The sequence below is a fragment of the Poecile atricapillus genome, chromosome 6, assembly GCF_030490865.1.
Source record: "Poecile atricapillus isolate bPoeAtr1 chromosome 6, bPoeAtr1.hap1, whole genome shotgun sequence".
NCBI lineage: Eukaryota > Metazoa > Chordata > Aves > Passeriformes > Paridae > Poecile > Poecile atricapillus.
The window spans coordinates 24,379,322-24,402,797 of NC_081254.1; the positions used below are offsets into that span (position 1 = coordinate 24,379,322).

Here is a 23,476-nt window from a genome sequence, read left to right on the forward strand (position 1 = left end):
TTTTCCCCTGTTGGCTCTGCGTGTTGTTTTAAAATTAAATTGGTTCTGGTTAGCAAACAAGAACAGGACAGCAAAATTAAATTTTCTGAGGAATGTTGTGAATCCTGTGTGAAAAATAAACCCCAAAATATTTTTTCCCTCCCGCACTCTTTGGCTTGCCTTTGTCCCCTCTTCGCCTGCCATGCCTCCCTCTCTGCTCCCTCCACGGATGTGTTGGTGGGTGGCAAGGCTGGTGTCCTTATGCTGAGGTGCTGTGGAGAGCAGGAGTGGGAGTTAATGGGACCTAGGATGTCATGGCTTGGCCATGGAAAATTATTTCTTTTCCCCTTCTGCTTATTGTCTCACATCTTCCTTCCTTGTTCCTTTATTCTCGCTGGGCTCCCAAACCATGCTGTGCCCAAGGGACATTATTGCTCCCTCTCTGGCAGATCAATGCTGCCTTGCATCTTGGAAGAGCACCTTGGAGATGTAGAGGACACAGTGTTCATTTCAGGGGCAGAACTGGACCTATGAAGTGTAAGTCAGCCCCATGCAGATGACTACTGCTGGCCATCTGCAACGCTTCAGTCTCGCTGGAGCTCAGCACAGACTGCATTGGAGGAGCTACACCCACATAGGGCTCTGTGATGGACAACGCAGATTTCTCCCTGTCTGCTTCCATCTTTCTTATTTATTTATTTGTGTGCAGATGGAAAATCTTTGACACAAATTGGCACTCCTCAGATTCCATTCCTTTGGAAAGCTTCTGCAGCTCTTAAAAGCTTCTCCTCCATTTGGTCAGCCCTGCAGGCATTTGCTGTGCACTTCATAAGTCATTTCTCTAGTCATTGCCTCACTAGTGTGTCAAGTCTTCTTGGATCTTTATTTAAAATTTGGCATGAGTCTGTTCTGAGGGTTCAGCCGACTCTCACTGTTTTATGTGAGCAAGGACATCTTGCTTTCAGACCTTTGGGTGGCACAGCAGGTTACTCTGAGGTGAGTTTCATCATATTCGTGGTGCATGTGATGACCTGGGGCTGTCATTGTATCCTGCCTCTTACTATTGCTTTTATTTGGGAAGTAAGGCTCCTGGTCCTTGCATCCTTGCTGCCCTTGCCACTGATTCCTGGAGGCCAGCCATGGTGTGGTTATCCTTCCTGTGCTCTTCTCCAGGCATCTCCTCTTGGCCATTTCTGGAGAAGGGAGGCTCAAACAGTCCTCCAGCATGATGTGGAGCAGTCACATGGGCCCACCTGGCTGGCAAAGACACAGAGTGTCAGACAGCAGATCTAAGAGAATTTTAAATGTCTCTTGGGAGGCAGCATGAGTCTGCTGAAACTTTGCTTCCAGGTGGCACGTGAGGATGGGTGCCTTGTCCCTGTGAGCAGTGTTTTCTGGAGAAGGGCTGTTTGTTGGACCTCTTGCCTGGAACAGGGCTGCTGTGGGCAGCCAGGGAGCACTCCTCCCTCACCATCAGACCATTAGAATAAATAAAACAGCTCCATTTATGCTGGATGAAATCAAGTCTTCTGGATCGTGGCCTAAACACGGTCAACAGCTCCTCTGGGCCCTTGAGCTGCCAAGAGCTTGCACCTCCTAGTGCGTCTGTCCTTGGGAAGGAGCCATTAGAGGCTAAGGAAACCTCACAGATCTCCATCCTTTGAGAAGAGGGAAATCATCTCTGATAGGACTTGCAGCACCTCTTGTGTCAGGAAATGGAAGACAGAGGAAGCTCAGTGGTTAAAACCCAGCCCTCATTCAGTGTCCCAGACAATGCCTTCCTGGAGCATAGTTATCAACAGCATTTCCAAAACTCCTCTGGGGCACTGTGGAGGCTGGGTTGCCCTTCTGCCCTGTCTTTGTGGTGCTTAGATTGAATTTGAGTGAAGAGCCATCAGAAAGCTCACTAGGTTTTCCAGATCCTCTGACAATTGTGGGCTTATGTTGTCTTTGCCATCCCAGCATTTGTCAGCACTGGAGTACCACTAAAATTCACCTGAAAGAAATCATGATCAGCTAGGGCCTGACAGACCAGCCCAACAAATTTCTCCCTGCTGCTGCCACCTCTTCAAGCACAAGTGCTCTTGTGCCTTTGTGCCTTTCTTGATTGGATGGCCAAAAGTGCCCTAGAAAGACAGCCTGTTTCTACACACATGTGCATAAAATATTTCACATTCCTCCCTTAATCACTAGAGATATATGCTTCTTCATTGCCATCAGTCTTTGTGATCAAAGCTGTTGTGTTGCACAGCAGCACATCACTGCCAGATCTGGTCAGCGCTGCTGGGAAGAGACTGAGGCTGCCCAAGTTTGCTGCTTTCTTTCATCCTGGGCACCCTCTGTCTCTCTGTTTTCTCTCCAGGAGGTGATCCTAGTGACTTGTCCTCCTGGTGTCCAGATGCCTGCCCTGTTTGTCCCCCTGGTGCTGACACAGCACGAGATCATGTGGAACCCTCAGTCTGTGGTTTGAGCTTTTATAATTTTATCCTATCACCTCTCTTTAAATAGGAATTTCTTATGCTAAGGTTTCAGACTGAGGGTTTGAAGAGATGACCTGAAATCTGAGTGAGAATCTGTTGAGTCATTTCTGAGTGCTGTGAGCATATTTCCCAGTTCAGAACGTGAAGCATTTGTCAGCTGTACAATAATGCACAACAAGCCACATTTTGCAGGATGAGGCTTCCAACATCCACAGTCTCAGCAGTAAATGGAGCAAGGTCATTGCTAATCTGGAAAGTAAATGCTTTTGAAGCATTTCCTCTTAGGACAAGACTTAGTCTTTTCTTCCAGCTGCTAACACCTTCCTTCCTGCTCAGAGCAAGCCTATAACCTTCCTCAGACACAGAAAATTTCCTGTTCTCCACTGTTAGAAGCTTTCATCCCTCCTTTGGTGTCTCCCTTTAATCTTCCCCAGCATGCCACGGTGTGTCCATCTGCCTTTCACTGGGCTCACCTTTTCTTGCACTTCCCTCTTCTAATGCTGCCCACATGGTTCCCATTTACCAAAGGTGGGAGCAAGTGGGCATATCCCATAAGAAATCTGAGTCGATGGGATTTTCAGGTAGAATTATTTAATTAGAGACTGCCAAGGAGTATGAGGGGGGATTTATTTTAATAAGTTGATTTTAATATTCTCCATTAATTTTTTTTCAGCAGAGATCATGACATACCCAGAAAGAATACCATTTACTTAACCAGTGAGATAGTCAGTTAAGCCCTGAGAAATTCTACTTTTTAGATCAACCTTTATCCCCAAGAATTGTCTCAGAAGGCTGTCTCCTCTGGCTGGGGGCAGAATCCCTTTCAGAGGTTTAACGGTGGTTATTTGTTTAGCTGAATGATTTGAAAAGTCTGACAAGTATATTGAAAAAACCTCAGATCCCTCTCCCAGAAGGCAAGCCAATGACACCATTAGCTTAAACCAGCACTTCATATACTCGATTTTAGTATGACTCTTTAGCTCCAGAGTTTGATGTATTTTCAGTTGAAGGATTTGTGTTTCAGTACTAAGAGGGGAGCAGGAGGGAGGGCAGTGCTGTAGGTCTCCCAGCAGTTGGGTACACATATGTATTAAAAGCCACGCAGAGGATCTGCTCATGAGAAGAGCTGACATCTGACATCTAAATCCATTCTGTGAGTGGAGTAACTCACAGCACAGCCTTTTGCTGTGTGTTTAGCCGAGTCCCACATACCATGAGCAAGTCTTGCTCTCCCCTGCCTCTCCTGCCTCCGCGACTCCCCCTGGTTTTGACAGCCAGCTCTAGGCCTGATACCATTAATGGATGGTGCTTGGGAGCTGCTGTCCTGGCAGGCTGTGTAAGCACCCTCCCCACCACTTCAGCAACCATAGATGTGCCAGCCAGAGCGGAGGAGCCATGTGGCAGCAGTGCCTGCAGGATGATTGCTGTGAAATTTAACTTCCATCCCATCCAAGTCCACATACCTGCAGTGTTGATCCATGGGACTGGGCTGGCTTTGGGTTGTTGTCCAGGAATATAAAGAGGTGTGGAGATTCAAGGGAGTTCACCCAAGGCTCTTTGGATACTTACATCACTGTGAGTCATCACTGTGTTCCTCCCTGCTCCCCCTGAAAGGATGAACCTGCTCAGGTGACACCTCCACTGCACAAGCTGAGAGTATTGGGGATGCATCCGTGCCCAGGGGGGTAAAGCAATAAATGTACTTCCAGTGTACCAGGAGTAAAACCACTTCTGCAAAATACAAAATTCTTGTAAGAGGGCATGCTGACAGTGGCAAAGTTCTGGGTGAAAAATTCAGAAAAGGTATTTATTGAATACATATGAATCTTCTGTGTTTGGCAAAACAATTTGACACAGACTTCATAGCGATTACTAAGCACTTCTGTGGTTTGGGTTTCCTAAGTGGTCTCTCATTTGTTCTGTCCTTCTTCAGGTCTGCTGCTCTTTCACACTTCAGATTAATGTAACTAACAGTCATGTCACAATTAATTGTCTCAATGAAAACTAAGGAAAAAATCTGTTTCTATGTCAATATGTTGCTTACTCTTTTGCACAGAGTTACCAATTGATATTTTTTTCTTTCTTCCTCTTATTTGTACGTATTTGCAGGGTATGTTCCTGCTGTTCTTTCTGTTGCTCTCTCCCCTGACCCACAGCACAGCTGTTGCCTCTCCATGGCTCACTGGTTGGGAAATGCTGTCTTAAACTCCCTTCCCCAGAGATCTTCTTGACCTGTGCCCTGAATTTGTTCAAATTTGCTTTTTTTTGAAATACATTATCTTTAATCCGTTTTTCTTATTCCTTCACTGCCTTAAATTGCTGGGGTTTTTGGTTTTGTAACCACTTGCACTCAAATTTACTCCCGATTTTGGACTATTAATCAACTTCCTATATCAATAATATTCAAGTAATAAACATCCCCTCCCCTGTTACTTTCCCTTCTCCAGAGCAACTTTTCCTCATGCATTCCAACAGCCTGGAGTGTCTGGGATCTGCCCTGCTCTGTCTTTAGCAGATAACATGGTAATTAAAATTACCAGTTCCTACAAACTCCAGTTATTTTAGCTGCTTTAGTCAGACATTCAAAAATATGTCCTCTGTGTTCTGTTTGTTATTAATGAAGTTTTTTGGGACATCTTCTGTGCTCCTTTTATTTATCTTGGTCTCTGGAGGCAAGCACAGAGCCTGTTTCTCACCTCTCAATCAACCAATCAACCCTCCTATTTCCTTCTTCTCTTTCCAAAGCAGGTAACATCATTTCTCATCAGCATTCCCCTCCAACAATCTCTCCATGAAGCATGTGTGAGGCTAATTGCTGTAGTTGTTTAAATGTGTCTTGTTTGTTCTCCTGGCACTTATGTGCAGACAAGGCTGCTTTGGCTCTGCAGCTTGTGAAGAGGAGAAGGAGTCTGAGCAGACCTGTCCTCTCACAGCAAATCAATTGGTTCTTGAGATCCTAAATGCCCCATGTAGCAGTGGTTTATTGACAGCTTGGTAAGGCTTGTAGGACAGCAAAGAGTTGATTGGAAGCTTGGAACGTCTTGCATTACTGTGAAGATGCTGAAGACCTGCAACAAATACAGCTCAATGAAAGCGTGTTTAGAGGAGGCTTGACCTTAATCTTGAGCTAGCCACAAGAAACTGAAAACCTATCAGGGCAGGAGTATAGCAAGATCCAGTCACTAGAAAGCCAAAACAGGTAAGTTTGGGCTCAAAGCCAGATGCCTATTTTGACCATGGGTGCTAAATAACTGCAAAATTTCACATAGGCGTAAGCTGGTTTCCATAACTGCAGCAGATTTTAAGCTGACAGTCGGTACCTTTATAAAATATCTGATCTGTCCTGCTGAGGGACTGGGTTTGACTTGTGCACTCCACGTGTGTCCCAGGCTCCCTGGTGCAGGACATCATGCTAACGATGCTGGCCTTTTCCAGCCATTCATCTGTGCCTCCAAAATCAGGTTCAGACTCCACCCTGTGTGCTTTGGTACAAGATTCCCCCAAAGATTAGCCAGGGAGAGCTCCTGCCAAACCGGGTCCCTCCAGCTGAGCCATATCTGTGAGCCCAGAGGAGCAGAGAGAGCCAGGGCCAGTTCCTTCAAATATTTTACAGATTAGGAGCCGGGTCTGGGATCTGTGGGAATCGGTGGAGCTCTGACCCCAGTGGGTTGTGGTCCTTGCAGTCTGCACCGGTAATTGCCACGTTCCTCACCCGCCAGGCTTGGTCGGTCGCTGTTGTGTTCAAATGCAGCCACACTCGGCACTGCAGACGGGCCCTCTGACATTATCCAAGTGCAGCTGGAGGCATCTATTTTGGCCTTGAAAATGCCTCTTTCTTGGCAGAGCTCTGTGTTTATTATAATGCTGTCTGTAATGTGCAAAAGTACATTTCTGTTTTAACTTCCTTCTTTATGTACTAAAGAGTGTGGTTTTAATTAAGGATTTCAGATTGAAACATTTCCGGTTTTATGTGTTGTTTTTTGGTTGGGGTTTTGGGTGTTCTTTTTTTTTTTAATTTTTTTTTTTTTTTTTAAAAGACAGTTTTCAGTTAAAATGTTTCAGAGTTTTGAAAAATACCAGATGCCCAGTTCACAAAGTGTGTGAAGAGACATAGTCAACTCCCTCTTCCTCCCAGGGATGTCAGCTGCTCCTCTGAGCAGGAACAGCCAGGGACAGGCGATGGCGAGAGCGGGGTCAGCAGGCAGGAGAGGATGTGCCAGCACCGGGACAGGCGGGTTCAGCAGCACACCATTCCTACGGCTGCTTGCACGATAGGAAACATTGACTCACACCCACAAAATGAAGCACCTGACTTCTCTGGATTCTGGGTTTGCTTCCCGAAGGCAAGGGATTGTAAGAGGAGATGGCCAGATCCCTGTTTAGCAGCGTTTCTGCTGCAGCACCCGGCGCTGAGGGATTTCAGGCGTGCCCCTGCCATCCCTGGCCACCAGCTGCGCTCCCCGCCCATGGGAAAGGCAGTCAAACAACTTGTAAACTGCTTGTTTTGCTGCACATCGGCTGCCTAAAAGGAATAATAAAAACAAGCCAGATTTCAACTCTCCTGGTAGTAGAAGAGCTCAAAAACATCTTATAAAGGCACCCCAAACTTTTGAAAACAACAGGCAACGAAAATTATCTTAAAACCAGGTTTCTTGAGCCGGTCCCATGATTTTTGTGAGTTTGACTCATGATTTTTGAATGCTGGGGTTTGGCAACACTAAAGTCCTCAGTTTGAATTTGTTCCTGATGTGGTAGTTCAGCCTCCTTGCATGACTGATCAATGTCACTCTGCTCTGGAGCAGCCAGAGATCTGGGGGGTGGGAGGCAAAGGACCTGGTACACGGCTCTGCTCCTTCTGTGGCTCCAGGGATGCTGTGGGGTGGATCTGGCTTGCATCCCTGCGTGAGGCTCTTCTGAATCCAGCCATGTGTCTGCCACGTGACAACAGTTTAGGCAGCAAAAATGAAGTATGGGAGCTGCTGGCTGGGCTGAAGGAGATTGGTGAGCTGGATGCACAGCCTACCTGGGCTAAGCATTTTGCCGAGATTAAATGAGCACGTTAAAACCATGCTTTTTACCTGTGCATCTTTCATTCCTGTTTAGCCATGCAATATCTGCACAAGGTGTTGCGCAGCCTGTGCCGCCCAGCTTGCTTTTTGCGGGGAGGTGCTGGAAACATCTACCCTCTTGCTGCAGTGTTCGTGCTTTGGGTGCTGCTAAAAAAGTATTTCTAAAGAAAACCTATGCCTTGCAACTGTGGCAGCTTGAAAGAGCAGCGTGGATGCATTTTGCCCGAGCAGCAAGTGATGCACGGGGTTCTGTGGGTTCCTGTCATGGCTGTTGTGATCTACCCTACAGCTGGCAGGAGGAAGTGAGTGTGGGGACAAGTACGGTACAGTACTCACCTTCTCTCTCTGCCTTGTGTTTCAGCATCCAGCTGAACAGAGAGCTATGGCATTGCCTTGTATGTACTTCTGTGGGTTTGTGCTGCACTGGGTTTCCTGTGCCTGAGAGGTCAGGCTCAGTCACAGGAGGTCCCCTCCATGTGGCTAGGGAGCAGCCCTGTGCAAGGAGCAAGTCACTTCTGGCAGCACAGAAATGGCTCATATTTGCACCTGAAGCCGGCTTTAAGCTCTATAAATCATCATTCTCCCATCTGTGGGTAATGCTCTGCAGCTGCCCAGGCACCCCTGCCTCAACCCTCCCCATCCCAATGGGATTCCCAGCCCTGTCCTCCCTGTGAGGTGGCCAGGGAGGGCTCTTGGTCCTCCCATCAGCCGTCCCTGTCCATCTCTAGCTGCCTGCCATTTGGGAGCTTGCTGAGTGCTTGAGGAGCTGACCACTTCTTACCTATTTGGGAATGCTTTTAAATTGTTCCAGAAACTGCTGTTTGTTGATAAATCACAGTGATTCCAGAAAAGTGTTTTAACTAAACCGTGTAAAAGAAGAAATGAGCTGCAACGCAGCACTGCCAGCTGTCATTGGGTTTAGAAACACACATCATAGATTTTGTTGCTTTTCAGACAGCTGCGCTTATAGCTGTTCTTACAGCCATATAAAACAGTCATTCTGTCAGCAAAGGTCTGGCAGTGGAGCTGGGTTATGTCTGCAGCCGTGTTCCCAGGCAGGTTTGCTCCCTCCACGTGCATAGGTAAAGCCTGGAGGAAGGCAGCTCTGTAGTGCTGGGGCAACCCATCCCCAGAGTCACAGCTTTGCACAGGGTAAAGAGCAAAACACTGGGCTGTGTCCAGCACCTGTGCAGGGGATGGTGCCAACAGAGCTTCTCCAGCACTCCTGGTCATTAGAAATGGACAGTTCCCACACCGAGAAGGGGTTTTGGGGGGTTTTACCCCAAGCCTGCTGTTGCTGATCAGGAGTCTGGCTAACTGCAGGTCAGGTTCCCAATCCACAGCCTGTTGTAGCAGCATTCACAGATCAGGCCCTGTCTGATGTGGTCCATCCTATTTGGACTTTGTAGCTCAAGCTGAGAGTCACAGAGGCTGGAATTTGATTTTTAAAATTTCCTCAAGAGCAGGAAGATAGCTCTATCAAATTTGAAGCTTTTCACAGGATCAGTATATAGCTTTTGATAAAACCTCATCCTCTGCTCCTTCTCCTGTGTAAAAGACCAGCTTTAAATGCCTGGACAAGATAATATTTGAATACTTTCTGCTCATTTTATTTGCATTGCTTTATCCAAAATGGAATGACTCAAGCAAGCTGCTGATGACTCGCTGCTGCACACGCTGTTTCCCACCGGTGTCAGTGAGATGGAATTGCCATGCAGGCTGTCACCTTCTCTTGACAGGACAAGCTGCCTCCCACAGAGGCCCCAAGGGCACCCAGAAGTGCAGGCACTGCTGAGCACTGAGGTTGCTGAGGAACTGTACCCAGGTTTTCCCTGGAGCAATTTCCATGGCTCAGATCCAGTGATCTGGGGTGGCCAAGAAGACGTGGAAGAGCAGGTGGTGCTCACAGTCTTATTTTCCCTTGCTCTGTTCTTCTGCTCCACTCAAACATATAGCACTCTCCCTGCTCACCTCCATTTCCCTCTGAAGCTTTAGTAGATGCTGGATTCATCCCAATCCAAAAAGGAAAATACCTTAAGTTATGCAGCAGGAGAAAACAGCTTTCTTAGCTGTAATATGATCCTGGTTTCTTCCCAGACACTAGACTGGAACAGAGGGTTTGGAAATTGCCCCTCTGGCCATTATCTGAGCTTTACAGCACTTGGAGATTGAACCCAGATCCCACATCTCTTCTGAAGCTCCATGTCAATTTACACTTGTTCCTAGAAACCATTACTGTCCTGTGAGCTCTTTACCACGCAAGGATTGAAAACAGAGCTATTCTGCTCATTTGAGCTCTCTTTTTTTGCATGAAGACAGAGCTCAGGGCTCATTCCTTTTTCTCACCATCTGAGGATTAAGCCCAATCCTGACTGTTATCCAACCTTGATACCATTTACACACTGAGCCCAATGCCTATGGCTTTTATCTGAGCCCTCAGAGCATTTGGAAACAGGCCATGCCCCTTGTCTGGTATCAAAAGAATTATATTAATTTGGGATTCATTCCACAAAATGAGGCTGTCAGCCAGACTCCTTAGCAATTGGATATTGAACCCAGACCTCGTGGTTGTCTTCCAAGTTATATGCCAGCTGGGAACTCAGCCCACAATCCATGGCTGCCAGCCAAGCTCCTTATTGGCAAGAGATTGACACCAAGCCCCCAGACTGCTATTTCTGTGTGGTGGTGTTAAGGACTAAACCTTGCTCACGTGGTCAGCATAATCACCTCTGCACTGGCAGTGAAATGAAAAATCTAGTTAAAGACTTGAATGAATATCGAAGGTCGATGTTCAACTGCTTAAAGACCAGGGATGATGACAATTCCCTTGGAAAAAGGCCCCCTTGATACTCTGAAGGGAATAGCCCCAGATCCCCCATCTGTCCTCCAGCTGGATATAAAATCCGGGTTCTCATTAATGCACAGTGCGCAGCATTTCTTTGCTGGCTGGCAGTATTAAAGCCAGTTCCTCCAACTTTCAGGTATTCTTCAGATGGGATTAAACTGGATCCCTTTTCTGTAGCACCATTAGGCTCTGCCAAAGCACTTCTTGTCACTCAGAACAGACCTCCAACGTTGCGCCTTGCCTTGGAGCAATAGGAGATCCTGACAGGTAAAGGAGAGCAAGGGACAGTTCTGAAAACCTCAGTCCTCTTTGGAGGGCATTAGGAGCCTGACTAGGTAGAGAGATCATTTCAGGTGACGTGTATCTGAGGCAAGCAAATTTTTCCCTCCAGACAGCAATTTTGCCCAGGAATTCTTCAGCATCTTTATACAGTGTGGTTTTACTGCATGGCAAAATGCTTCAGAAAACCGAATTAAAACCAAACAGCTTCCCAGCTGGGATGGCCATCATTAGAATGCACTTTCCAGCAACTGTGTGGGTTTCTTGGTAGCCTTGAAATCACTAAAATTCTTATTAAGCAACAACTTTGAAGGAGTGGCTTAGCATGCAGCTATGATAGGAAAATCTTCCCATGATCCGGTGGGTCAAGCTGGATGTTATAGTGCATACGGACAGTGTGGGATGTTGCTTTGCCTCTGAATTTGCAGTGATGGTGAAGGCTGATCTTTGGTGCTCTAACTGTGCAGATTGTGGATGGGGGGGCTCTGGTCACCCCCTGTTGTGACTGGGAATGCAATCCACTGGAAGATTTCAACCCAGTGTTGCAGACTTGTCCCATGGGTCTGGAGTTACTCTAATTGTCTGTTGCGTATCTTCTGATTCATATTTATTTGCTAAGAAAACACCAAGTTCTTGCCACACACAAGTGGTTTTATGAGGATTTTCAATGCAAGAGAGACAGAGCAAATGGGATTCAGCTGACCATGGTGCAAATTTGTTTGTAAATAAATTTTCCATGTACCCACTTGTTCTTCTGTAAGTGGGAATATCTTTCTTTTTCCATTCATTGCTCTGACCAGCCATCTTACTCATCTCTAGCCTGAACAGCCTGTACTGCCCTTTCTGCCCCCTCCCTGTAAACTTCTCTTTGGGCTTCTCTTTGCCAGGTCTTTCCCAATCCCATTGCTCTGCTATCTCCTCTGGGGTGCTCAAGGGGCAGGGGATGCTGCTGGCTTCAGTGCTGGCACCAGAAGCTGTGTGCAGGGACGCTCCAGACTTGCTCAGAATTTATGGAGAACGCAGAGTTGAGCAATATCTGTCATTAGTTGAAATTGTTATTTCTAGAGCTACATTTCTTTGCTTTATCCACTGAGGGGTTCATCTGCTGTTCATTGCGTTGGTCTCTCAGCTAACCTGTGGATTTGGGAATCGTGCTGTGTCCTCCCCCCACCATGCTCAGCTCTCGTCTCACCCTCCTTGGTGCTTGCATACTCTGTACACGCAAGAGATAGATGTGGTGAATGGTGGGGACAGAGGGGGAACAGGCTCTTCTTTCCCATCCTTCTGCTTGCCTTCCCAGAGTTACAAAAGCCCCTGGCACACCATGCCATGTCCTGCCACCCCCAGCCCACTGACTGATCCCAGCTTCCATCTCAGTGTACACATGAATTTCCACTCTTCATGCTGCATTCTGCCAAAGCAAAATTCCTGAAGCAGAATAAAAAATGTGGAAGACTTTCAAACCCAGAGATTCTTGAACTGTCCCTCTTACCAAACAGCAGTCAATACTGTGCTCTTTATAAAGTCTCTAGTACAATGATTAATTCAGTAACTACAACTAGAAAATCTTTCCAATTATTTTCAACTGCCAGAGATATTTTAATGTGCCTCAGATTTTGTGTTGGCATGCTACAGAGTTAAGTACCATCCATCTTTCAGAGAACATTAAAATTTAGCCTTGTATAAAAAGAAGAATAATGGGAAAGGATCCCTAAGGATGTACTTGTCCCTTGAACCCCACCATCATTTGTGGTTTCACAGACACCTTCTGCATTTTGAAATTGTTTATCTCTCTCAGTGCAGGGTATGAGATCAATACAGGAAGCTAAAAGCTTTAATTTCTGTGCAGAGCTTCATCTGAGGGCAGGACTGTGGGCAGATCTTCACTGGTGGCCACCCAGCCATGCACTGTTGGGCTGTATTCACTCCCTAGATGAGTTCAAGCCTCTGCAACCAATGATTTAAAAGTTTGAGAAATCACAAATATCTTCTGATTTAATTTTTGTGCCTCTGTCTCTGAATACTGGTTGCTGCTTGTCCCAGACCCACCAAGGCACCCACCCAAGCAAGACCCCCACACCAGCACTGCTGCTGGGTGTGAGGGGATAGAGCACGGGGCTTTGCTGCCTCAGGCAGCCTCATTCCAATGACATGAGCTTTATAAATGGAAGAAGCTGATTCTCAGCATCCTTAAACTTCTTTTTTTAATTTTTTTTTCGTTATTCCTTCTTGCTGAGCTCAAGTGGCATATGAGTGCTGAGCATGTGCATCTCTGCACTGGGCAGAGGGGGAGAAGGAGCAGGGAGAACATCTTATAAATCTAGTTCTGCTCTATTAAGATTCATTCTGGTACGACAATGGCTTTTTCTATTGAAGTGCTTTGTGAAAGCCTTGCCTAATGATCTGTTAGCTGGGGAAAGGTTAAATTCCTGTATGATTTTCTTTGTTTGATGAAGAAAAAACAGTGCAATTATCCAGAATTCAAAGTGAGTTTTAGCCAGCTGTTAATAATACTGAGATTCTTCCTGTTCTCATTACTCAAAAGTAATGTTGCCATCCCTAGTCATGGCAGTAAAATATTTATAGCATTTTCTTATGGCCTTATTTGTACATATGGAGGACTGGACATCACTCAAAGTCTTCTAAATAGGCTTCTTTTTGTGCTTTAGCCATCCACAGAATCATTTGGTTTGAAAAAGGCCTCTAAGATCATTCAGACCAACCATTATCCTAATACTGCCAACTCCATCACTTAACTATGTCCCTGTTGTACCTACACATCTTTTAAATATCTCCAGGGGTAGTGATTAGACCACTTCCCTGGACAGGCTGTTCCAATGCTTGATAATGCTTTTGGTGAAGAATTTTTTCTTGTATCCAATCTAAATGTTCCCTGACACAACTTAAGGCTCTTTTCTCTTCTCCTATCCCTTATTGCTTGGGAGAAGAGGCCAACCCCCACCTCACAACCTCCTCTCAGGTAGTTGGGAAAGAGTGATAAGGTCTCCCCTGAGCCTCCTTTTCTTCAGGCTGGATACCCCCATCTCCTTCATCTGCTCCTCACAAGACTTGTGCTCCAGACCCTTCCCCAGCTTTTTTGTCCCTCTCTGGACATGCTCCAGCACCACATCTTTCTCATAGTGAGGGGCCCAAAACTGAACACAGCACTCAAGGTGCAGCATCACCAGTGCTGAGCACAGGGGGACAATCACTGCCCTGCTCCTGCTGGCCACACTGTTGCTGACACAAGCCAGGATGCCATTGGCCTCCTTGGCCGCTTAGGCACACTGCTGTCACACACTGCATGATGGTGTTCTTGTCATCTAACTGCAGCTGTCTGCAGTGAAGGTGTCCAGTTTTTCAGGCAATCATCTCAGAGGTGAGAGACATGCCCTTTAATCACTAATGGTTAAACGGATCACCAAAACCCTGCCAGGGTCACTGAATGGTGCTTCCAAGTTTGGACTCTCCCAAGACAGTTGCCAAGAATGAAGGCAGAAAGTGGATTCAGTACCTGCTAGTCTTGATATCAAGAGAGGCTGTTTTAACAATCTGGTGTGATGCAGAGATAGGTTTATTAGTACTTTTCTGCTCTTTGTAGCTTCAGTGTAGGCTATAGGGCCTTCTGTCCTCAGAGACCACTGGAAACGTGCAGGACCTAACCCCAGACATCTGTGTGTTTCTCCTAGCTCACTCCCCTGATTGCTGAGGTTTCCAGCTTGGAAAGTCGTGGCAGAACATGAAATACATGTGGCATCTCTGCATCCAGGCACATGGAAACAAAATAAGTGTCATGGGGAAAATATAATTTCACAGTGGCAGGCCCTGTGTTGGGATAAACAGACGTCTTGTTTCCTCTCATGGATGCATGGAAAATCAATTCCCAGTCTTCTGCAGTGGCTCCTAAACATGAACCAAATCCTCTTTTGTAGTACCGTTGTTTTGTGCCAGTGAAAAGGTTTCATTTCTAGCAGGGGAACTGCAGGTAACACCTTTTTTGCTATTCTGATTTGCCATTTGGGTGTCTATCTTCTCCTCTTTATAGGAGTCTCATTTCAAGTGCAGCTTTTTGCCTGTGGGTCTGAAGTAAATCAGTAATAAGTAACTGTATCTGTCTCTAATTCACTAAACATCCAGAAAAACAGCTAATGTGGCTGAACCACTGGGATGAATACATTAGATTAATCTAATTCAGTTACTTTTCACTCAAACAACCAGTAGCATTTTGAAAAAGGTTGTGAAAGGGATTAAGTATTTCTCTTCCACAGTTTTGCATTCTTCTTTTCATAACTTTGCTGTGCTGCATTAAATGTTAGCTGTTCAGTTAGCTTATTTCCCAGACCCTCCTTAAAACTTTACTTCTAAAATAAATTTATTCTTCTCAGACCTCTGAGCTGGCTCTGTATTCACTGAAGCTTTCAGTGACCAGGAAAGGCAACCGAATAAATGCAGATATATAGAGAACAGCTTATCCCACCAGGAGTGAGCAGCTCCCTCTTATCAGTGTTTCACTTGTACCTCAGGTGGGCAGCATGGCTACAGGAAATCCTGGAGCATCACTGCTGGGCTTAGAGCAATTCCCTTAGTGTGTGGTGGCCTTCCCTACATCCCCTTCATCTCCCTTGGCAAAGGTGGTGCATGCAATCACCCTGGTGCCATGGCAAGTCTGATGTATCCTCTGCTCCTTTTTTCCCCACTTTTTTTGGTAATGTGCAAATAAACCCAGAGCAGGCTGCCTAGACCCTTCACTGTAAGAACAAATTACTGGGAGCTGACCTAGGTGTGCATATTTCTCACTGCAGTTCAGTCTAGATAAGGGTTACCTCAATTTCTGGAGAGAATATCGTGTGTAATCCTTTGAGTACAAAGCCTCAGACCCCATCAAGGTATAAGACCTAAAGGGCTGCCCGCAAGCTCTGCTCTCCTGTCAGTAGATTGCTTCAGTGTGATTTGTTCTTGGCACTTTCCTGTGGCTGTTGATCATCTCCTTATATTTTGTAAGTGCTGACAAGCAACTTGATTATTTGTCCAAGTGTTTTTCTGGGACCTGAAGCCAGTCTGCCTACTCTGTAATTCCCAAGTGTCTCCTTCCCCTCTTCTGAAAGTGGAGCCTATGGTCTGCCCTCCCTGGCCCCCTAGAACCTCCCTATCCCCAGTGGCTCCTCACAGTTAAGTGGTTGTATCTCCAATGCTGCTTCAGGAAGCTTGCTGAGTGTCCTGGGATGCAATTCAACAGGCAGGGATGATTGAAAACACCACAGTTATCTAATTGCTCCCTAACCAAATCTCCTCTTGCTGTCACGTGCGTTTGTATCCTGCTAACACTGGCATTAGCTTCATCAGCAATTTGATTGCTGTTGAGTTTTTAGGGAAGTCTTCAGAAAAAAAGGGCATTAAGTGTTTTGTCTCTCTGCCTTGTGCTAATGTCACACACCCCTAAATAGTGGGTCAGCTCTTTGGTTTCTCCTGTTGCTGCGGGACACCACTGCTCATCGAGGCCAAAGTACAGGGAGATGCCATCCAGGCAGATTTGGGGCCAGCAGACAGGACACAGATCCTACAAAGCCCCCAGCACCCTAGGAGGGCCTGCTGGCAGCAGGGTTTGGCCGGGCTGTCACTAGGCAGGGAGCCCCTCTCTCCCGAGGCTCAGGGGACTGACACAAAGCTCCACTCTGTGTGTGCAGGACAGATGTCAGCCAGGTGCACAATGCAGGGGGCCTGTACCTGGTAATTGCTAGGATTGGGTTACTGCACTGGGGCTGCAGAGCAAAGACCAGGCTGTTGTGGGGTGCAGGAGAGGTGGCAGCTCCAGGGTGGTGACTTCCTTGTCCGCTCCCCAGACACTGCAGGGATCTGCTCTGAAAGAGATGCAAGGCAGAATAAGCACAGGAAAGGTCAGACTTTCCCTGCCAAGAGCAGATGAAAAGCGATGTTATAAAGTCACTTGTTTCTGGTAACATGGCCCCAGCTCTGACACAGAGGTGGAGAGCATCCAAGTTTCATGCTGGAAGGAGATGAACCCACACCTGGAATCCTATCGGGGTTTCAAAGGTCAGGTGCCTTTCTGCGGTTACAGATGTCGTGGGGATGGCATTTGACCCTGGCTCATCCTACATAGAAGGCAAGGTATGATGGACAGCAGGATCATTTGAACCCCCCTGGAACTCGCTTTCCTTTGAATTACAAACTGTTTTTTGTTTCTTCCCAGCCAGGTCTCTAGACAAACTCTATAACTTTGCTGACTGCTCTGGCCTTCACCTGATCTTTGCACTGAATGCTTTGCGCCGAAATCCCAACAACTCCTGGAACAGCTCCAATGCCCTCAGCCTGCTGAAGTACAGTGCCAGCAAGAAGTACAACATCTCCTGGGAGTTGGGCAATGGTGAGTGTGGGAACAGGAGAGCCATTGTAGCAGGAAGATACTCAGTTTTGGAAGAGGATACTTGCAGTTTCCAGGATGCTTTGACAGTGTATTTTCAGAGGGATTTAAAGGCCCCTGATGTAAGGCAGCATTACCCCTAAGACTTGGTGAGTGAGTCTCTTGGTTGGACATTTCTCTCAGTTGGTATAAAGCACATGAAGTGTTTCTGCCCTGGCTGCTGGGCCCAGCTGGTCCTGAGGGGCTAGGCCAGCTACTGTAGGGACTTGTATGGTGGCCACAGTGCCAGGGGAAGAGCAACCCTATGGGGACAGGAGCACGACACCAAGGTACTGCTCCTTCACCCAGCACACAGCAAAAGGGGCACAGGAGAGCAGGCAGTGGCTGTCATCCACTCCTCAAAGTCTCCTTCCACTGCTCTGCAGAGCTGCCTGTGTCCTCTGCAAAGCTAAAGCTGTGTGACAGGGTGATCTGTGTGTCTCTTTGGAAGAGGAGAGGAGGAAGCAGAGCTGACAAGTTTTGCTTGTTTATTTTTATCTTCTCAGAGCCCAATAACTATCGGACACTGATCGGCCGCTCGGTGAACGGCAGCCAGCTGGGAAAGGACTACACTCAGCTGAGAAGCCTGCTGCAACTTATCCGCACTTATTCCAGGGCACACCTCTATGGGCCAAACATTGGAAGGCCCAGAAAGAATGTCATTGCTTTCCTGGAAGGGTGAGTGGTGTTAAATTGATTAAAAGAGCTCAGAAACCCCTCCTGAGACCAGTGTCCTTTGCAGCAGGAAGGCTTGCTCCTTGGCTTCCCAATGTCCAACAGCATCCAGAGAGTGTGGTTGAGCCACCACAGTACCAGAGGCTTTGGGACATGGTCATCTGTGCTACTAAAGTTCTGCAGAGGTCCCTGGTGTGATTTTGGAATGGAATGATTAACACTCTCCCAAGCATTTCTAGCATTTCCCAATTACAGGCAGGCTGAGGTGTCCACCTTGCTGGGATGGTAGGAAAATGCAGTGGTGTGGATGCAGGCTGCTGCAAGCCCAAGGGCTGCAGGGTCAGGATGTGGGTCCTGGCACCACTTACCAATGTGCACGCTATAATCTCTGAGTCCTCCTGGACAAATTGCCTTGCTCTTCCCATTTGGTGATTTCTTCTCACTGCGCTTTCTCCATCTGTGCAGAGGAAGAACCTGTAGCAACTTTCTTCACTGGCCAAGCTCTCTTCTCCCTCCTAGGGGGATTGGCATGTCTCTAGTTTGGGAAGGCCAGAGGTGGAGAAAGAATGGTGACAGAGAGGGATGCAGACACCTGGAGGTGACATTGGACAGCTACAGGAATCAGGGAAGTGTGGGAGCCTGCTGGCAGCAGGAGTTGGGTCTGTGTGGCTCGAAGACCATGCAGCAGAAGGGAAATTCCCTGCAGGACTGTAAACAGAAACTCCAGTGCAGAAGGCTGGGCAGGGGGAGGTGTGGAAGGGACTCTGCTGGGAGCAAAGCTGGGTCTAGCATTCATTAACATCTGCAGGAATGATCTGGCAGAAACAATAAACAGCACACTGATGCAGTCCCCAGCAGGCGGGGAGGGAGCCGGGGCCAGATTCTCAGCTCTGCTGCAGCAGCACAAAGAGACCATAAAGCTGGTTGAACCAGCTGCGACGCCAGCATCCCTCCCACTGACCAAAGTGGGGGAGCAGCCCCTGCACCCACACCATGGCTGCCGCCAGTGCCACGTGAGAGCATCTCCTGACAGAGCCCGCGTTTGGTACCGCGCGTGGGAGCGGCGCAGGGGGAGTTACAAAATGTTGTAGTAGCCTTGATCAGCAGGAAATCTATTAGCGCCGGGAGGAGCAGGCTGAGTAAGGAAAACAGTGGGGATAAGAGCCAAGAAGCTATTAGAGAAAGGGAAGTCCTACTGCTGCGTTTGCCCTTCGTGCGCCTCAGCCGGGTCCCAGGGAAGAGGGGTCGGAAGAGCCAAGTCGCACGGCCAGGGTGGTCCAGCAGCTAAATGTTGCTGGGCTGTGCTTTGACTGACAGCAACCCTGGGAGCAAGGCTGCCGTGTGCAGTCTGGTGGAGATAATGGCAGACACCCCATCTCAAATGAAGGGGAAGGTATGTAAGAGCTGCAGCTCTGCTGATGGCATAGTCGAGGCTCTTCACAGACCCCCCAGCTGGTGTGGAAAAGCTCTGATTAGCATGCCTGCTCTCCAAGATATATCTTCTTTTCTCTGCTGCCATCCCTGCCTTCCAGGAGGACTCTGTTCCATGGGTGCTCAAAGAGTTTTGTCTCTCCCATGGAGAAACGTTGTGTCCTGCACTCCAAATCCTGGTGTCTGCAGCTCACAGCAAGCGGCACGTGCCTGCATGGCCTTACAGCCTGCAGGGTCCTGCGGGAAAAGAGCTGCTGGTCTTTCCACATAAAGACCCCATTATTACCAGGCAGGGCGTAAAGAGGAGGGACAAGTCTGATTACACAAAGACAAAGGGCTAAATGCTCATTTGCGGTATTTGGACATGGAGTTACAAAAGGATAAACAAATAAACCCCAGTGCCTAAGCTCTTTGACAGCCTGAGCTTTTTTCCACGTAGCTCCCCAAGGTCTCTTCAATATGTGGGTTAGCGCTACTGAGAGCTCTGTCTTCTGCAGCAGCATCCAGAACTGGTCCACAGGATGTGGCTCAGCATGTGCCTGATGCTGTCACAGCCAGGACATGCCTCTCAGGGTCCTGAACAAGCCACACACAATCAGCAAGCAGAAGAGAGGAGAGGGAATTTAGGAAGGTTCTCTCAAAGGCAAATCTGCCATCTGCCTTTGTACATCACCATGATTGGTCTACATAGTGCTCACGGTAGGTTGAAGGCTCTCGAGTGAAGTGTGTGCAGCTCACAGTCCTGATGATGTGAAATTTGCAGTTTTTCTCTTATTTAAAAAATAATGTGATGAACAGCATAAGTCAATCATGTAGGAGGAGATATGTGAAGTGGTAGATTTTGCATCAAGAGTTAACTAAGGCTGGAGGGGTGAGATGACACCCCGATGCAAAGATGGGTGGATTCATCTGCCAGGCAGGCAGCGCCGTGTTACACAAAGTGAGTGAGTTTTGGTAGAGGAAGTAATGGAAATTAGCTGAAATGGGACAGGAGACCTCAGAGAGGCCCAGGGAGTGTTCTCCAGCAGTAGAAACTGGCATTAGATGTTCTCCAGGGAAAGCCTTTGGGGATACCTGAGGTCCCAAAACACTGAGAGAAAAGAGTCACTGTGAAGTATTAACTAGAGTAACATTTTCCTGTTCCATGCTCTGTTTTCCAAACATCTTAGTCTATTTTTAGCTGTTACCTTAAGCAACCAAACTAAACTTATTCTTTGTGCTTAAATTTTGTCCTGAAATAATGTCAGTGTCAACATGAATTGGGTATTTGTATCTGCTGAACACCTCCAAGGCTCTTCTGATTAAATCCTTATGCCTGTCCTCCAGGACAGGATGGGACTGAATCCCTCCTGACGTGCCCCTTTCTCTGGGGTTTGCTACAATAACGGGAAGTTTGGGCACCCGAGAGTTTGCAGCATATAGGATGTTGTGCAGTGTGTCCAGAGGCTGTCCTTAGGCAGATGACACCAAGCTGTGCTGGGTGACAGCTGTGCACTATGCAGTGTTGGACATGGGATGTACTGAGGGGAGGAGAGTCTGAAGCACAGAAGCTTGAGCTTTACACACCCTCCAGTGCTGAGTTATTGGCCCTGAGCTCCTCCAGCACCCTGCACGGAGCAGTGGCTCAGAGCAGCCACAGCCATCGGTGTCACCCTGGGCTGGCAGGGCCGGGAGCTGTGCAGCTGCTGGTGGTATAAGCACGGGCTCTGCAGCGGAGAGCTGCTGCAGTGGCTGGACCTGCTATGCAGGAGGCTAGAAATGGTGTCTTGTGGATGCACAGGTGCAAGGGGGAATTTCTCCAGACACAACCAACAGCTGAGTTTGATGAGGTGTTAATTAGACCATTCATGCAGCCTGAGCTGTTGCAGAGCAGACCATGTTAGCTACCTACTGTGTCTGCGGGTACAGGAATCCCAGAACTGCTCAGAATTTGCTTGGGAAAAAAATTATGGGATTCTAAGGAATTAACATAGATTTTAACAGCAGATCAGGAATCAAAGACAAAGGTTAATGCATGGCTGGATAGCCCATTTGGTGCTGGAAGAGAACAAACATGAGGAAAAGCTATCAGGGAGGAGAGATGCTAAAGAGTGCTAAAGCTCTGAACACGTGGTACAAAACTTGGTAGGCTGGTGTGTCTGGGTGGATTTGCCTCTGGGCTCTCATGACCCATTGTTCCTCAGCTGGCATAGCCCAGTTTTTGCCACTGGTAACTCACAAGCTTAGTGTGTTACCTCACCATGAGAGGAGCTGCAGCAATGCCAGCAGGGTAAGGGCTGGCAGGCACTTTTGCTCATGCTAGACTGGCTGTTGATGCTCTGTGGCCAGTTTAGGTCCTGAGACTGCTGAGTCACCAGAAAAGTGAAAATCTTTCTTGTCTGGAGCTACACTCTTTCCCTTTTCCTCATCCCACAGATCTCAGTCACCAGATCTTGTGGCTCCTTGGCTTTCTCTCTGCCTTCTTTCCAGCCTCCTTGGCCCCTTTTTGCTACTGCAGTCACCACTGTACATCCACCCTCTGGTCACAGAGCCACAGCACCTGAAGCCAGGTGGCAAAGTAGGTGACAAGGTTCCAAATTGTCAGTCTTCCCCTTGCACAAAAATTTATCATCCTTCATGATTTTACTGCCTCCTGCTCTTGATTTGTAAAGCCTGTGGAGACTTAACCATCCGGTTTTCTGTGTCTCCTTTTGGTGATGTCACTTCACAGTGGTCTGAAAGGAGCCCATAAAGCTCAAGAAGCACTTTTGTCAGTGGTGGTGAAGCCCTTCCTCCCCGCCAGCTGTGGATATGCCAGGACTGGGAGGGGGCATGTCTTAGTTATTTGTGGGCAGCCAAGTAGGGGTCAGGTTAATACCTGACTCAGTCCTCAGCCCTACTCCTTTCACCCACAGATCAACCCCAAGCCAAGGTTTCTAACACTTATCTGGTAGAGAGAATTGGTAGCTTATAGCTCATGAAATGGCACAAGTTGAACACCAGGTTTCCACCAAAGCAAAATCAAAGTGCTAAAAATGGGAGAGGCTTTGGTAGTGTTTTGATGTTAACTGCCCTTGCCTTATGTCTCTGCCATCATGAGGATGAGGAGGGCTGTGCCTGTCTGCGTGGGTCAGCATGCCTCAGTCAGTTCAGGCATTAGTTTTTATCCAAATAGCAGCCAAAGACAGTGTATAGACAGAGCCTGTTTGTTTAAATTCAAGTAAGAAGGAGAAATAAGTAACTGGAGTAGGTGGTACCTGGCAAAGGGAAGGACTCTGGACGAATTTTAGGAATGAATGTAGGCATTTTTCCCGTCCTCTTGCTGAGAAGGACTCCTGCCATATTTGACACAAGGGACTTGTAAACACTGCATTTTTAGAAGCTGTTTCAGCTGTTTGACTTTCTTTTTTAAAAAAAGTATATCCTTGTTATATTGTGTTACACAAGCTACCACAAGGCCAGTGGCACAAACTGTACCAGGACACTCAACAGATCCAGAGTAAGAATTTTGTGCAAAGATTTAAGCCACAAGACAAAGAACTTTAAATTAATGATACAAAGGGAGGAGGAGGTCACTGCAGCATGAACTCAAGCTCTGGTAGCATTGAACTTATGAGTGACTCAATTCATAAATACGTTGAAATGAGGTGTGAAGGATGTGATGACTCATTTTGCAGTTGGTTATACAGCAGGATCAAGGAGCTGAGATATAAGCAAAAGATTTAGCTACTGCTCTTGTAGAAGGAAAGAGTTAATATAGTTGTTGCTTCTGAAATTTAATTTGATTTCTGGAATGCCAGCATCATTGTCACCTATATAGGAAGAAAAAAATGGATAAGAAAAGACATAGATGAGATTATGGCACTATGTAAGTACACACTGTACCTTGATTCTGATTACTATCTACAGTCTTAGTCATTTCACCTCAGAAAAGATGAAATAGAACCAGGATGTTACAGAGAGGAGCTGAGGATGTGCATAGCGTGTGATTTCTTCGTATGAGAAGAGATTAAACAGGCCATGCCTCTTCAGCTCAGAAGAGAGACAGCTCAAAAGGAATGTTACTGAGGCACAAGAGCCTGTGAACAGGGTGGTTTGTCCACGGTGCAGAAAGCAGTTTGGAAGGAAGCTTTGTAAAGAAGGAGGAAGGTTATTCACATGGTATGCAAGGGCATTGTGTAAGTAATTGTCACCTATCTCCTAACTCCTTGAGCTCCCCCCAAGGACATAAAGCCCTCTTTGCTGGAAGGCTCGTGCAGCCCTACCACGATCAGGTTGGTTGAAGAAAGGTGATGTTGAGCAGATGGAGAATACAATATCA

At 47.2% G+C, this 23,476-nt stretch overlaps 1 protein-coding gene across 4 annotated transcripts in view; it reads left to right on the top strand.

The window, feature by feature from the left end:
* HPSE2 (heparanase 2 (inactive)) overlaps positions 1 to 23,476 on the top strand; it is a 105,961-nt gene that overhangs the window by 53,877 nt on the left and 28,608 nt on the right. For 3 of the 4 annotated variants that reach the window (XM_058841680.1, XM_058841681.1, XM_058841682.1), the window contains 2 exons: positions 16,861 to 17,034; positions 17,577 to 17,748. In XM_058841680.1, the coding sequence (XP_058697663.1) occupies positions 16,861 to 17,034; positions 17,577 to 17,748 (346 nt within the window). The remainder of the gene's footprint in view (positions 1 to 16,860; positions 17,035 to 17,576; positions 17,749 to 23,476) is intronic. The other variant, XM_058841684.1, reaches the window with a different exon arrangement.